Genomic DNA, 17,293 nt, shown 5'->3' with positions numbered 1-17,293 from the left:
CCAAACTGTTGTGCCAGAAAAAAGAAAAAAGTCTGTTATATTTAAATTCAATGAAGTAAATTTATAATACTTTAAAATTAAGTTAAATGTATCTGTAAGCCTAAAAAATCCAATAATCATCATTTGTTGCAAAAAATACAGAAGAGGCTTGTAATTATTACAAATACCATAATTTTAAAAATGTTTTTCATTTAACTTCATTAGGAAATTCTAGATAAAAAACAGAGAAAATATAGAATATTCTTTTGACCCTTATTTATACTTGAAGAGTCTTCAAAATATCAGCATGAAATAGAAAGATACATACCCAATGAGAGGAATCGCTATTACTTTGTTTCCCACTGTGATTAATAACTGGTCAGAAATCTCTTCATTTTTAATTGGATGGTATTCTATCATCACCGTAAAGTGTAGGCCTGAAGCAAGCTCCTTTTCCAGGTTAGTTAGTATCAGTTTGAACTTCAGACGGAAAAAAAGAATCAAATTATACATTTTAATTCTTTATAAGGAAGTAATGTGAGCAACTGTATTTATGACTGTAATTTTTGTCAAAACATAGGCCTTATTCCTATATGAAAAGCAAAAAACAAAAATACAAACTTTTTCTAAATTTGAATTTTATTTTCTTAATTACTTAAAAAAAACTAATTGGAATTATTCTGTTCTCACAGTATTATAGGGCAATTACAGAATCATAAGATTAAAATGCACAGATGAAAAGTAGATAGTGACAAACTAAAGTTCAAACCCAGGATGAAGAAATAGAATGATTCTAGCTCCTCTCCCATCCTGTCTTCCTGAACAAGCGCGCGCACGCGCGCGCACTCACACAACTCAAGTCCCTGAACTCTGTGAAGTCCAGTCCTTTCCCCATCTCCTCAGGAGCCCAAGTTTTACCACCTTTGGCAAAAAAAAAAAAAAAAAAAAAGAGGTGCTCTGGTGAGGAGGCCTTCCGGAGGCTCTCTTTCCAGTAGACCTTAGTATCTCACCTGTGGCTTGCTAGGCTCCTGAAACCGGATTTTCTGGTTCCAGCGGCCAAGATTGTGTAGTGTAATTGGTGAGCGGTAAATTCTTCCAGCTACTGCATCGTGGAATTTCAGTTCCATGGGGGAAACCCGCACCTGAACTTCCTTCTTCAATCCATCTAGATCTCTGGGGACTACGGAGTACCTTTCCATGTCCATGTCTGATTTTGGACTAACAAGAAATAGTTGCCAACTTCACCAACTCGCCACTTACGTCAACAACTGTCTCCAGGAGACTATTAGGACGCTGCGCCAGCATACTAGCCCCGCCTCTACTGACGCTTCAAAAGGGAGACAGCTGGGACAGAAAGTGCTGGTCTGACGAAATAATTCAAAAGTCTCAGGTGTCACTAAAGTAGCGAAAATCCATTATGCCAGGCCAGAACTCAGAGCAGTTCATGTGCCTTGCAGTGTTTTAAGTCTGTATTTGGAGTAGGGGACATTTTTTTCTGTAACTCTCTTCAGAGTAACTTTAAAGATCAGTGAAATTTAAGCGAACGGTACATTAAGGTAGCAAGATGTGTCAAAAACAGAATTTCAGGTGAAACAGTCTTCTCAGTCAATGTTGCTTACAATACCAAAAGACTGAATCTACAAAAAAATATATATATATACGGAGAGATAAGATCTATCCATGATGGTTACTAATACAATTCTTTATGTACATTTATGTAGAAAGATACTGATTATACATTATTAAATTTTAAAAAGTATCTGGATTCTGGGTGCTCACATCTGTAATCCTAACTACTTACAAAGCTGCGATTTGAAGTTCATTGTTCAACGCCAGCCTGTGCTGGCATAGGAGTCCATGACACTCTTAGGTCCAAATAACAAGTAAAAAGCTGGAAGTGGAAGTATAGCTCATGTGGTAGAGTGTCAACCTTTATCAGTAAAAGCCAAGTGTAAGTGAAAGTTTCAGCACTAAAAGAACAAAACAAATGATAATAAGTAAAAATAGTGGCCACATAGTACGTATATGATGATGCTGGGTTTGTTGTTGCTGTTATATGTTTGTTTGTTTTTTCCGTCCTAGAGACTGAGCTAAAGGCCTCCACAAGCTAGCCAGACCCCTCCCCCCAGCCTTTTTGTTTGTATTTTTGTTTCTGAGATAATGTCTTTGTTTCAATAACTTTTCCTAGGCTTACCTGGAAAATGCCTTCCCTCGTCTCCATCTCCTGAGTAGCTGGGATACAGGTATTTACCACAATGTCCAGCTTCTACTTCTTTTCAAATACACACACACACACACACACAAACACACACACTAAAAGCAGTCCCTCTGGGGGAGTATATTAGTAGGGCCTAATGTGTATTTATAAGAAATGCCCAGTTAATTCTACTGTTAAAGGTCCAGGATCAAACACTGAGTACAGACAGTTCTCAGGTATTCTGGATATAATCTTCATTTCACAAATGAAGGTGTCATTTGAGATTCAATGATCTAAAGTCTACATTTCTAGCTGAGAACTTTTTCAATAGGTTCAAATTTACATTGCCTAACCTCTTCTGTCCCCTTATCCTTATTCTAATATGTTCTCAAAGTTTCAAAACATACCAAGTGCTTTTATTTCCTCCTTCCTATTGCAGGAGATATTTACTCTGAGACCTATGGCCTCTTCATCTGCCAAAGAATTATTCTTCAAGACCTGTATACTTTTGTAAAAACCCTTCCCTTAAAAATTGATAAATAGTTACTTTACTTTTAACAAGAAAGGAGAGATTAGTAAGTAGCCCTAAAAATAAAAGCAAGTGAGTAGATTTCTTAGAAGTATTGTCAGTAGTTGAGAATAGTGATTGAGATGGTAATAATTATGTGCCAATTCTTAGAAAGTGGTAGAATTTTCTGTATCATGTTTCAAAATTCTGTCTTAGTTGAATAAGTAGATGTGAATCAACCCTGGAAGTTTTAATACTAGTCACTATTGTCATATAGTAAAACTCATGTCTATATCCTTCTACCCCAGAGCAAGGCAATTTTACAACTTTGAATGAACAACAAAGGTTCATGGTTCAACTGAGTACAAGCCACAGTCCCTGCACAGCACCTTAATCAATCCCTAAAAGAATTGCAAAACTAAAGAAGTCTCAAACTTTCCTTGGGCTTCTCTCAAGATGATGACTGGCTCAAGTATGGATTTATATGTACAACTAAAAGATATAGCAGTAAAAGTCAGCTGGAAAATATTTTTTCTGTTCTCTTGATATTCTCATCAACTAGGGAAGATTGGGGAAGACTGTCACTTTGGTCTCCAAGTTCACTAAACCTGGAGTTCAGTTCCTTACCCTCAGTCTCATATAGAACATTCTTTATTTTTAGGTACTCTTATCAACTAAAAATGCCAATTTTAAGTGAAATGTATATTTACTCTTAAATTCTCCTAATTTCTATTGTCAAGAAATCACCATATAAACAGTCTTTTTTAAGGCTCAGCTGTTTTCAGTTAAATTTTTCAACCATGTATGATAATATAGTAACTTTAAACTTGTGCAAATAACACATAATGACAAAACATTTTTCATAATAGTAATTCAAAACAAACAGAAAACAGAGTGAGTTGGATAAGGTCCTCCAGTGATGATCTTCCCATCAATTAGGACAGGTTCTCACACATGTCCACAGCTAAGGAAGCCAGGTGACTAGTTTTAGTATAAAAGCAAAAGGAACATTTGAAAACTCTGGTAGGAAAAGTTGCCCATATCATTCTTCTTTAATTCCAAGCAGCATGACAGAAATGCTTTCTACTTGGAAGAAAGAGATACATACTTAAAATTGAGACCCAATATAAGGCCTACCATAGTGAATCTCAATATTAGGTAGAGACCTACAACTACTGCCCCAAGTCAGTTTCTGTGGCTAGCATCTAATCCCCTGGAATCACATTATGCAGAAAGCTAAACTTTTCACTTTGGGTAGTAGAGAAGTTAGCAAGACTCCAAATTCTGGACAATAGAGCATGAAAGCTACTGCTAGGCTTTTCCCAAATAGATCAGTGCTGGCCTTTGAAGTAAAAATCAGCATTAGGCAAAAATCGAAAGCTAAAATCCCAGCTTTAGGAGGAGATAAAATCTGTGATAAATTAGATAGATAGATAGATAGATAGATAGATAGATACTTAGTAAATAGGTAGTAAAAACAAGGAAGTATCACTTCAGGAAGACTGAATCAATCAATGGAATGTTTTATTTATTTGAATGGGTTGATAAGTAATTTAGACAACTTGAGCATTCTGAAATTAGAAATGGAATTATGGGAATAGATTAGTAGTAAGTACATAGAAGCAAAGAATAAAATGACTTGGAAAATGGAAAGTTATACATAAGAAGAGAAATAGCAATAAGCTCTAATGTGGCTCATTATTGAAAATAATTTCCAGAGACAGATTCTTACCAAATCAGAATATAAATCCACATTAAATTAAGTCATAATTATATTGTTAAGTAGTGAGATAGGGAGTATGTCTATAGTGAGCTAGTTGATGAGAAAATAGTAAATTGTCATCTTCTGAAGTTAAAAAAAGTGACCACATCAAGTACAGATGAAGATGTAGAGCAGCAAGAACATTCCCAAATTTGTAATGAGAATGTAAAATTTTGCAACAACTCTGGAAAACAGCTTCAAATTTTTATTAGACTAAACATGCCATTACTATACAGCCCACCAATTGCAGTTATAGAGATTCATCCTAAAGTAATACAGATTTATTTGCATATAACTTTGGCTTTTACTAATTAAGTTTTATTTCATTACATTTTTATTAACTTTAAGTAGTTGTATGAAGGGGTTACAATTCAGCATTTCAGTTTATGAGTAAACTGCATCTTAATCTATATCAACCCTTTAATAATTAAGTTTTCATTGTAATAGCCAAAAAGTGGAAACAGCCTGGTACAATTCAACAGGAACTTGTGATGTATCCATGAATAAAATATTAGTAATGAGAATGAATTATTTACATGCAAAAACCCAGAGTGAATTTGTAGAGAACTGTAGTGAATAAAAAATATATTTGTAAATGATAACAAAATGCATGATTTTTATATAGCATGTTGAAAATGACAACATTTTGAAAATGAAGGAAATATGAATGGTTGGGTATTGGGAGTGGCAAAAGATATCTGAATATCGTTTATAAAAGGAAAAGCTAAGGAATTCTTTTATTGGTGTACTATGATTTTGCTAGTGGAGATGTGAATTAATAAAGATGATAAATTTACACAGAATTAAAACACACACATATAACACACATAATGAGAACTCATAAAACAGACAATATGAGTAACATGTGACATATATCCATGTCAAGACTTGGAATTATCTTTTGGTGGGGATGCTAATGATATTTACTTCATGTATAGAAGTGTAGTTCAGCCAAACATTGTGAAGAATACATAGAATCCTGCAGAGACAGTTTACACTGTGACAATTTAAAAGAGATTTGCCACCAGAGCCTGTTTTACCACTTCTGGCTTTTTTTGATGGTTAACTGGAGATAAAAATTTCACAAACTGCCCAGACTGGCTTTGAACTGTGATCCTCAGATCTCAGCCTCCTGAGTAACTAGAATTACAGATATAAGCCACCAGCACCCAGCATCCTTTTAGCATTTTACCTTTGTTTTTCAGATACTGTCTCACTAAATTCGGAGTAGTAAGTGAATAAAAAAACCCATGAGCTGTATGAACATCAAGTTGGAGAGTGGGAGAATAAATTCGATATTCAGTATATACAGGATTTATGGTATATACAGGATTTACGGTATTGACATTATTTACAGAAGAAGCCAGCAACTCAGTCATTAAGTCCATGTTGTGTTCTGATTGACTACTGACTTATGAGTCTATGTGGCTATTATTCCTGCCTTTATCGTTGACATACATCCTTATACACAAAGGAAACTGAGCACATAGCTTGCAAACTGAAAGAGCCTAACATTTGTTACAAATAGAGTAAATTAATCTTTGACAACACCAATGTTCATGAGTTTGGTGCTCATTTTGTATTCTATGGAATACAAAAGCCCTACTCAATTTTTAAGTCATATAATGAGCTACCTTCCCTCCTTTTATACAACAGACCATAATTTTATTTCAGCTTCTAAATATGATTTATTATATTATATTGCAATTATTTGCTTTTACTATTACTGTTTTATTCACTTTTCTATAATAAATAATTTAATGATGATGCATACCGAGAGCCTGTGCTCACAGCTATAATCCTAGCTACTCAAAAGGCTGAGACTGGGAAGATCACAGGGTCAGCCTGGGAAGAAATATGCCATTTCTTCTTTACATGTAACCAACAAAATAGGAGACTGGAGGTGTGGCTCAAATGGAAGACTGGCAACTATAAGCAAACAAGCAGAGCCAAATTTACAATGAGTTCAATCCCTGACATTGGACAAGTAAATAAATACCTTATGAATAGTCTGTAAATACTTATTGAATGAAACAATGAACTATTATTTAATATTAATAATAATATTTAAGGAAGCATCCAATATAATTTTTGCATGCTTGTCACTAGGTTGTATCAACTGTTTATGTTTAAAAGATTTTCCTGTAAATTAGATGCCTGGTTTTCTTACCTTTTAGGTTCTTTTAAAAAAATTTTGACTGTGTTCTTTAAATTGACTTTCATCAAAGGAGGAGGCTGCAATGCTTGGTAAGAAATGTATGCATTATCCTGCCCATGTAATTGTAACCCCTCTGTACAGTATGTTCTCAAATAAAATAAAATAAAATTAAAAAAAAATAAATTGACTTTCATTACTGCAATTTCACAGTAAGACAATTAATATGCACCAAATTAAATACTGTACTGATTCATTTTCTTTGTTATATAGAAATCTTGCTAAAATTGTGAACCAATATTAATAAAAATAAAGGAAATATTTTAATTTACCTTTTTCATATAAACATTTGGATTGCTATATTTTGCCTCCGCATTTATTCATTAAACATTTGAGCTATTTAGCTCAAGGCCAGCATCTTACCACTTGAGCCACAGCTCCACTTCTGGATTTTTTCTGCTCATGTGGTGCTGAGGAATCCAACCCAGGGCCTCATGCATGCAAGGCAAGCACTCAACCACTGAGCCAACTTCCCAGCCCTATTCATTAAACATTTTAAATACCCACTAGTTAGATAAAATGAAGAAGAATTGTTTGGAAAGCAATTTCTGAGTTTGAGCATTTCAATTTTGAAGTAGCTCTACAGCATAGGTGGGTATAAGTAATAAATCTTGGGTCTCTAGATCAAAAGATTATTTTACTCAGAGATAAAGACTTCAGTGTTACCATTTAGAGTTATACTTGTAGTTTGGGATGGGATCAAGAAAAATATATTGTTGTGGGTATTATTATACTGATGAAATTTCCTTTTTTGTCAGGCTGTAATTATCACAAATAAAGCTCATTCTTAAGGGGCTTATAAAACATCCACTAAAAGCTACAGCAACAGCAGTTAATGGCATGTGTAAATACATACTGAACTCATTAGACATGATTTTTCACAGCTCAGCATTTCTAACAATAGTATTATGGAAAATTCCTTCTAAATATAGTAAAAAGCATGAGTTTTTATTCACATTGAATAGATGTTGCATTCAAAATCATATTGTTATTTTTTATTTATTTATTTATTTTGGTCGGTCGTGGGGCTTGAACTCTGGGCTTGGTCACTGTCCCTGTGCTCTTCAGCTCAAGGGGAGCACTCTACCGCTTGAGCCACAGTGCCACTTACTCATGTTGTTATTTTTAAACACATAAAATGGTTCCTTTCTTCCACACCTTTCAAAAGACATAGAAAAGACTTGGCCAAAGCTTCATCCACAGATAGGCCATGGAAATTACAATAGGTAACTATGTAGTGCAGGTTACAAACATGGTTACTTTTTAACTTTGCATTAAAGAACCAATATTTTATTTTTGTAGAACCTTGGCTGGAGAAAGGGAGAATTGAGTAAAGATACATCCTGTGACTAGAAGTATGAAAGCAGATCCTGAAAGTGCATAAAACAGGGATATTGAAGTAAGATAAAATTTCAGCATATTTCTACAAGTAGGTCAGAAGGAAAATGCGCCCTGAATAATTCCAACATGCCATAAGTCTCACTCATGTTTTTTCTTAGTTTATACTACATTCCCACTGATTCATTAAGAACAAACTACTCTGCTGAACTCAAACTTCATGTAAATGGTAACATATAGTAAAGATTCTTTGTCTTCTCTCCAATATTATATTCGTGAAATTCATCCGTGGTTTTAAAAAGAGTAGTTCTTTATTATTTTAGACTATTTTGTTGTATGAATATTCTACATTCTATTTACATAATCTATCCAAAGAATATTTAAGTTTTTCTAGAGTCTTCTATTATGTAAAACATTTTTTCCATTTTTATTAGCATAAATTTAATTGGACAATGAGGTTTCATTCTGATATTTCTATATATGCATACAATGTATCTCAATCAAATTCACTCACTCTAGGACCCCTCATTTTCCCTCCTAGGCCCTTAACCACATTTTCAATGAGAATTCTTGTTGTATCTTCATACATGTATATAAAGTGCTTTCACTATATTCACCAACCCTACATCATTCCTTTTTCCCCCTCCTACTGATACCTGTACTTTAAAACAAAAACAAAAACCACAAATAAAACACCTTTTTTGGGTGCTGGTCCTGGGACAATCCCCAGGGCCTGAGCACTGTACCTGAGCTTTTTTTCTCAAGGCTGACACTCTACCACTTGACCTACAGCTCCACTTTTGACTTCCGACCTTTGAGGTGGTTAATTGGAAATAAGAGTCTCATGGACTATCCTGCTTAAGCTGGCTTTGAACCACAATTATATCTAGCCTTCTGAGTAGCTAGGATTCCAGCCTGGCCAGAAATGAAACAAACAAGAATACAATCATTCCTGACATGCATTTTTAAGGCCTAGTTTGTACATATGAGAGAGATAGCTTATAATATTTGTCATTCTCAATCTGGCTTATTTTGCTTATCAGGATGATTACTAGTTCCATCCATTTCACTGTAAACATCATTAAATCTGTATATATACCTGAATAATGTTTTACTTCACACACACACACACACACACACACACACACACACACACAAAATACTGAGTATCTTGGTGAGCTTGTGAATCTGACATTGTAATTTTGCAACCTACATACTTAAATTTTGTGTTCCATTTTAAGAACATCATCCTTATGACTACAAGAAACGAGAATTCACTTTAGTTCTGTCATGAGGGCACCTTGATTATTGGACTGTAACTTGAACTGAGATTTAACAAATTTCAGCTTGTCGTTTTCTTTTATAAGCACTCAAGTAAACACAAAAGAATCTATCCCGCTTGGAGGTCTTTTCAGTCATCATTACTGTCATAATAATCAAGTGGGCTTTAAAGGCTCACATTTCAGTTGGTACTTTGTTACAATCAACCACAAGTGATAGCTGGAATAATTTCAAGGCCACCTATTCCCTGTTTTGCTAGCACTGATTTTTCCCATTGGAAAAGACCTCAGCATTGTGCTCAACCCTCAAAGCATGACTGAACTAAAATCCTATATTTGATAGTCTATCTTCTGGGACCACAACTGCTAACAAGAATATATCAGTATGGACTGAACTGAGAAAAGAAAAGCAAACGGGATAGTTTACAATTTAAGCTTCTTGTGGTGCAAAATAATGTAAACAATGCTTAAAGACAATCCACACTGGGAAAAACTCTTTATAAGTTTTATCATTTATAATTTGAATTTACAATTATACATCACCATACTGTAATCTGAATAGGGAAAGTTTAATATAAATAATTACTAACTCTAATATGCCTATGTCATTGACATTATGAAGAACTGACTAAGAAGATATTTTAGACTCTAGAGGATATAGAAATAGCAGATGCAAGGAGTATGCCACTTTTAAGATAAGGCACCCTAAGAAGACATTCCTTTTCATAAACCCACCCTTAGTGCTAAGATCCAGGCCACAGCTATGCCTCACTGAAGGACAGGGTATTTATTCTGGGGACACAATGGCAGAACATTTTGAAAATTGTCCCTATGAAGCAAGGAAAAATGTTGATCATGGAGAGGAGTTTCATTATAGTCATTTTGTTTTAAAATGACTTGAGGAAGAGTGGTGCCAGGATAAGCTAATTACTTCTGTCTGCTGTTGCCTACTGCATACTTTGAGAGCTAGGCACTAGAGGAACTGCAAGTGCTGCAGGAGTCTAATGTCATAGAAAGCTTATGATGATGTTAAAGGAACCTACTGAGTTAGCAACTGTAAGCAGGAAGTAAAACTCCTATCCTCTTACAATATGTTTCTAGTGCCTTCTGGTGAGGAAAGATTCAGGATCAACTGGCAAAAGAAAAATATTTAAAGAGCCCACATTAATTTTCATAGAGTAGCCTAAAATTGTACATTTGGAAATGAATATTAATGAGTTAATGGACCACCAGCCCAATAATTTATAACAGAAAGGATTGCTACTGCAGGCATTTCTTCTAGTGTGGTTTGTTTTTAAGTATCCTTTAAATGGTTTTGCACCTTAAAGATATTTAAATTTTTAGATGGTCAGGGTTCAAGATTTCTATACATTTTATCAATAGTTTCAGTGTTTAAGAAGCATTTCACTGACTAAAATATTATACTCTAATTCTCCAAAATTCCTTTGTACATTAGTTAAGCTTAATTATAGTGATGACTTTTATAATACACAGACTTTAGATTTTATCTCAATAGACTATTCATATTCTTGGTATTTCTGTTTGCATTTTTGCAATAAGGAGAGCATAATCATATTTTCCTAACAGAGTTGCTCAAGGGTTAGAAATATTCTGTTTATTGTAATGTCTTAAACATTGTAGAGAATATTAAGTTTGGAAGTAGCAAATTTTATTATTAACATTAGTATTCAGTTTATAATGTCACTCGTTATTATAAGCTATTTGTTGAATGTGTTTCATTTTACTGTTTTATAATTTTTTTTCTTTTTTATTTGTTTTTCTTCTATTTTTTGAGGCCATCCTGGGGCTTGAACTCAGGGCCTGGATTCTGTCCCTGATTTTTTTTTTTTTTTTTTTTTTGTCGGTCGTGGGGCTTGAACTCTGGGCCTGGGCATTGTCCCTCAGCTCTTCAGCTCAAGGCCAGCGCTCTACCACTTGAGCTGCAGCGCCACTTCCGGTTTTCTGGTGGTTTATTGGAGATAGGAGTCTCACCGTCTCTCCTGCCCGGGCTGGCTTTGAACCGCGATCCTCAGATCTCAGCCTCCTGAGTAGCTAGGATTACAGGCGTGAGCCACCAGCGCCCGGCCTGTCCCTGAATTTTTATGTTCAAAGCTAACGTTCTATTTGAGCCACAGCTCCACTTCTGGTTTTTTGGTAGTTTAATGAAGATAAGAGTCCACAGACTTTTCTACCCAGGTTGGCTTTGAATTGCAATCCTCTCAGCCTCCTGAGTAGCTAAACTTACTAGTGTGAGCCATGGACATCCAACAATTATTTTTATTAATCAAGTAACCTAGGTACACTAATTCCTTATATCAAACATCTATCTTTTTAAATATAATTTTATTATTTTAACATTTTTATTATTATTATCTTTAAGTAGTTGTACAAAGAAGTTCCCATTCTACAAAACAGTATATGAATACAAGATGGCTGACAACATTGTCGTCCATTGCTCCTAACCCATCCCTTCTCTCACTTTTTTTAAAAATTGAGATTAGGTGATTACATAAATTTCACATATTGGGCTGGGAAGGTGGCTCAGTGGTAGAGCACTTGCCTTGCATGCATGAGGCCCTGGGTTCAATTCCTCAGCACCACATAAGCAAAAAAGAAAAAAACCAGAAGTGGCACTGTGGCTTAAGTCGTAGAGTGCTAGCCTTGAGCTGAAGAGCTGAGGGACAGCACCCAGACCCAGAGTTCAGGCCCCACGACTGGACCAAAAATAAAATAAAATAAAATAAAAATAAATTTCACATATTTCACAGTATTGTGGAATAGTGATACTTAATTAAAGTCACAAACACATTTTAACCTTCACAAGGCAAATTGTCATTATCATGGTCTGTAAACTTTGTGAATTCTATGAGTTTTGACAATACAATTATTTCTTCCACCTTATTATTAAGGTGTCATACAGAGAGGTTACAATTTCATAAGTAAGGTAATAAGTTCATTTCTTTTTTGGACAATGTTCCCCTAGTTTCTTCCTCCTGTCCCTGCACATAAGTTACATGGTTCATTGTCTACATAGTGTATACTGTACTAATTATTTTGATGAAAAGACAGTTAAGCTACTGATTTTTTGACAATAGAATTTTTCCAGTTTTAACTTACTTCAAAATCACACCAGCTGTTGCTCTCAATTTCTGTCCTACCTTGTATCATTACTATCTTTAAATAACTTTTTCATTTTCTACTAAACTTGGTCATTATTTATGTGCTGATATAATTTTCATACTTGATTTTTGAGATATTTAACTGGCTGTATAGAAAAATCTCATATTAGGTTAACCAGTGTATTTAGATCTGAGATAGTTCAACTTAAGCTAAAGTCTTCCACTAGTCAAACACTTATGTACATGTTGCTACAAGGTAGTTTTTAGATGTGAGTTAAGTTCCATAAAGTTAATTTAAATAACATAACTGGGGTGCATTTGATGCAACCAGACAGAGGGTATTAATTAAAAGAAATTGAGGGTTCCCCATAAAATAATCGACACTATCTGTATACAGAGGAATGTTTGCCTGAGAAATTCCAGCCTGCTCCTTCTGATGGACAGCTCTAGAAATTTCAGATCTATCTACCCAAATTCCACAACCATGTAAGCCAAATTCCTGCCATGTATCTTTTAGTATATATCTCCTATTGGTACTGAATCTCTGGTCAGACCTTGATCTGGTAACAGGTAAAAGGTAGAATACTCTACCTTTTGGAGATGGAGTTGTAGCTAGTGCAAGGGTCTGAATTCAAATTTCAGAGCTGCTTCCCCCAAAATCTGTTTTCACTGGATACTAGTGGCTCACAGCTGTAATCCTAGCTACACAAGAGGCTGAGATCTGAGGATCGTGGTTAAAAGCCAGCCAAAGCAAAATGTCTTTGAGATTTTTATCTCCAATTAAAACCACCAGAAAACCAGAAGTCACATTCTTGCTCAAAGTGAGCAGTAACCCTGAGCAAAAGAAACTTAGGGACAACATCCAGACCCTGAGTTCATGCCCCATGACTGACAAAAATAAAAAGTCTTTCCAAAGAGTAGTCAGCTGTGATCTTTCAGTTATGAAGGAAAATAAGTAAAATTAAGTCTAGCTAAAGAACATTTAGATAGATTGCAAATAATAACATATATTTTGGAAGCATATTTAGTAATTGAACTATAACTAGAATTTCTTTTCATATATGTAATATGAATACAATGGTAGGATATTGGTAAAATAGAAGAATACACCATCCCAGCATAGTCACTGTTGAAAGCTTTTCCTGTGTGCAGTATGAGATATAAAACAGACAAAAATTTGTACTTTCATAGCATGTTTTGATGTTAATCCTGGAAAAGTAGACACATTTTTCTTTGCTTCTCACAATAAGTAGAGCTAAAATCCCTATGTATAATACATAAAACAAACGTAGAAAGACCTTTCAAAACTTTAGAAAGAATGAGCCAAATTCACTAGACACCTTGGGACTTGAGAAACGGTATCACAGTGGGTTCCCTGAGTTTTAGTTTCTGTCTTTGTCTCAGACAGTATGTGGGAAGAACTTCCAACCCAGAAGAATCAACAAATACAAACAAAAAGGCTACAATAAAAGGCCATTTTCTATAGCTTAAGGATCAAAAAAGGGAACGAATAGCAAATCAAGAAGTGTTTTTACAATTAACATTCTTCTGCAGAACACTGTGATAAAACAAATCACAGCCCTGTCCCTCCTTTGTACCCACACACTGTTATTAGATGCTGAAGCAGATTTTTATTCCCCATTAGATTTTCATACCCCATTCACTAGGAATAAAATGGCTTTCCCTTTCTCCCATTTCCCACTCAGCAGAGAGGGAAACCTTGAATTTCATACATACCAAACAGTTACATGTCAATGGCACGTACTAATTTTGTTGCTGTTGAGCTGTCAAAAGAGACTTAATAATGGAGTCAGTAAAGACGGAGTAAAGAACATAGACTCCCATTCCTTCCCACTTATTCCCCTGCCTGTCCACACTCAGAGGAGTAGAGGAGAATTGTGGAGAAGTTGGAAGTGGAGAAGGGGTTCTTTAAACCAAATATGAAATGTTTCACCAAAACCCCTGACTAAGTTCCATGTGAAAATGACGAAAAATCAAAATATCAGAAAGATTAAGAATTAAGTAATATTATGCATTTTCCCAAGAATCAGATAGCTATCCAGGTAGCATAAATAAAAGAAGTAGACAAAAACAACACTATTAATTTTGATACTCTAAACTCTAATTTGAACCTCAGCCCCTAAAAGTAAGGTACATCTAGTTTACTATTCAGTGTTTGTTAAAATATTTACATAAGAATAAGAGTTTCAAAACATAATTTATAGCTTAGGCATGTTAGCTCACAGGTAAAATCAGAGCTAAATGGGAGGCATAGATAGGAGATTGCTTTCCACGGCTGGCTTGGAGAAAAGCATGAGATCCTAAAACCAAAGGGCTGGGAGCAAGATTCAAGTGAGAAAACACTTTCTTATCAAGTGTAAGACGTGAATCAAAACTCTAATACTAAAAAAAAATTATAATACATAAAATGCATGGGAACAGTAGACAAATTGCAGCATGCTAAAATGTTAAAAAAAATCAACATGAATGATTAAAAAAATCAACTAACATGATTCAGACATTGGACTGACCTGACAGAGACTTTAAAACAGTTGCCATAAAAATAATGAAGAAGAGAACGAGGAAGGAGTGACATGGTTCAAAAAAATGTACTCATTACCTGACTTAACACAACTGTAAGCCCTCTGTACATCACCTCTACAATTACAATAAAATATATTTGGAAAAATAATGAGAAAATAATTCAATTCTCTTGAAACAAAAGAAAATAATAGGACACCTCAGCAAAAAAAAAAATCCTAAAGAAAGATATAAAGAATAAAATAGATTTTTTTTGTGTATGTGCCATGTTTGGGAATTGAACTCAGAGCCTTATGTTCTTTCTCAGGATATTTGTTCACTGCTAGTGCTCTACCACTGAAGCCATGCCTCCAGTTCAGGCCTGTCATTGGTTAACTAAAAGTCTCTAGATTTGTCTTCCCAGGCTATATTCAAACATTGATCCTCAGATTTCAGCCTCCTGCATAGCAGAATTATGGTCATGAGCCATCAACACATAACTACAAAATGGATTTTTTTTAGTGCAGTCATTACATTTAATGTATGTGATGTAAAAATTGAATTACATAACCAGGGTAGGGATGGGAAGGGTAAAACAGGGAAGAATCATCTAAAGGGTGACATTTTGATCAAGAAACATTGTATTTCCAGCCTCCTGTGGCTCACACCTGTAATCCTAGCTGCTCAGGAGGCTGTGATCTGAGGACTGAAGTTCAAAGCCAGCTAGTGCAGGTAAGTTCATGACACTTTTCCCTTCCCCCATTATTTTATCTGTATTTATTTTCATTGTAAAGTAATGTGCATATGGGTTACAGTTACATAAGTCAGGTAAGAGTACATTTCTTTTTTTATTGTGAAAATACCATACAGAGGGGTTACAATTACATGAGCAAGATAATGAGTGCATTTCTTATCAAGCATTGCTGCCTCCTCCTTTTTTTCTTCTTCCCATCCCTTCCCATCTCCCCACCACCACCACCCCACCCCACCCTCGTGCCAAAGATGTATAGTTCATTTTCGACATAAAATCTTGGATATCTCATTGGTGCAATGGGTCCACCTGTATCCCTATTTAAACAATTTGTTTGGTAAGAGTACATTTCTTTTTGAACAATGTTACTTCTCTCATTTTTCTCCCAGTTTTTCTCTCCCAATCCCCATTCCCCATCATACTGTCTAGTGGGTATCACTGCTGACACTCTTTTCTCCAATAAACTACAAAAAAGCCAGAAGTGGAGCTGTGTCTCAAGTGGTCAAGTGCTAGCCTTGAGCACAAAGGCTCAGGGAGAGTGCCTAGTCTTGAGTTCAAGCCGCACACTACTACAAAAAAAAGCAGCAGCAGCAGCAGCATTGTAATCATAACCTGGCATATGGAATGACAACCTCTTTTTACAACTACTTAATGTTGAAACATTAATGTAACAACTAAATAGAAGTATACAGAATTGATTCAATAACAGAATTGAGAAAACAAGTGAAATATCTTTAAGAGAGATTTAAAAATAATGTAAATAGTAGTCTAAAATTAAATGAAATAACAGAGCCTTAGATATCTGCTTGTCAATAGCAAAATATTTAGGCTGTTGGAGTCCAAGAAAGAGAGTACAAATAATATATACCTAACAAATATGTGATGAAATAATGACAGAAACTTTCACAAATCTAGGGAAAAAGTGAAAGCCTGTAAGGTAATTAAAAATTTTCAAAAAAGCCCAATCTTAAACATAACATAGTCAAATTTCTAAGAACCAAAGGCAAAGAAAAGACACCAAACCTGCTACATACAAATGGGATGTTACATATAAAAATAGTATGTTGGATGACAACATTTTTTTTACCAGAAACCATGGAATTCAGAAAAAATAGCACAAGTACACTTTTTCAAACACAGGGGAAAATGTAGAATTCTCTCTGCCACGAAAATATATTCAGCAAATAAGGTAAAATAAAGACATTCTCTGGTGAAATGAAGAGAAGTCATCTCCAGTAGACTTTTCCAAAAAGAATAGGCAAATTCATCAAACAGATATTATAAAAGCAAGTATCCCATAGGTAAACAGTAGAAAGTTACATATAGTATACATAGGTATATAGAGTATCTATGGTAGATATAGTACATGTAGGTGTGCATATAGAATATATGGACTATTATATATTATGTTATATATTATGGAATTGATCCATTCAATATGCACACCTTTAGGCATTTACCTATCTGTATATATGCATATCTGAATATACATGCATGGAATAAATACATCAGTGTTAAAGCAAGAAAAGGCTGAAAGTATGGCACAAATGATGGAATGCTTCCTAGAAAGTGTAAGACCATGAGTTCAAGCCCCAGTAATACAAAAAATAAATATATCAAGTAC

The 17,293-nt window shown here is 34.8% G+C and overlaps 1 protein-coding gene across 1 annotated transcript in view; it reads right to left on the bottom strand.

Moving 5' to 3' along the window:
* The window catches only part of Cfap47 (cilia and flagella associated protein 47), a 236,069-nt gene extending 234,885 nt beyond the window's left edge, over positions 1–1,184 (bottom strand). The window contains exons 1-2 of the mRNA XM_042702461.1: positions 990–1,184; positions 308–459 (exon numbers count right to left, since the gene is read on the bottom strand). Coding sequence (XP_042558395.1) covers positions 308–459; positions 990–1,184 — 347 coding nt within the window. The remainder of the gene's footprint in view (positions 1–307; positions 460–989) is intronic.
* Between the last annotated feature and the right edge of the window lie 16,109 nt (positions 1,185–17,293).

The sequence above is a fragment of the Dipodomys spectabilis genome, unplaced genomic scaffold (genome assembly GCF_019054845.1).
Source record: "Dipodomys spectabilis isolate Male_0828 unplaced genomic scaffold, ASM1905484v1 ptg000324l, whole genome shotgun sequence".
Taxonomy (NCBI): domain Eukaryota; kingdom Metazoa; phylum Chordata; class Mammalia; order Rodentia; family Heteromyidae; genus Dipodomys; species Dipodomys spectabilis.
This window is presented reverse-complemented; position numbering and strand designations above follow the sequence as displayed.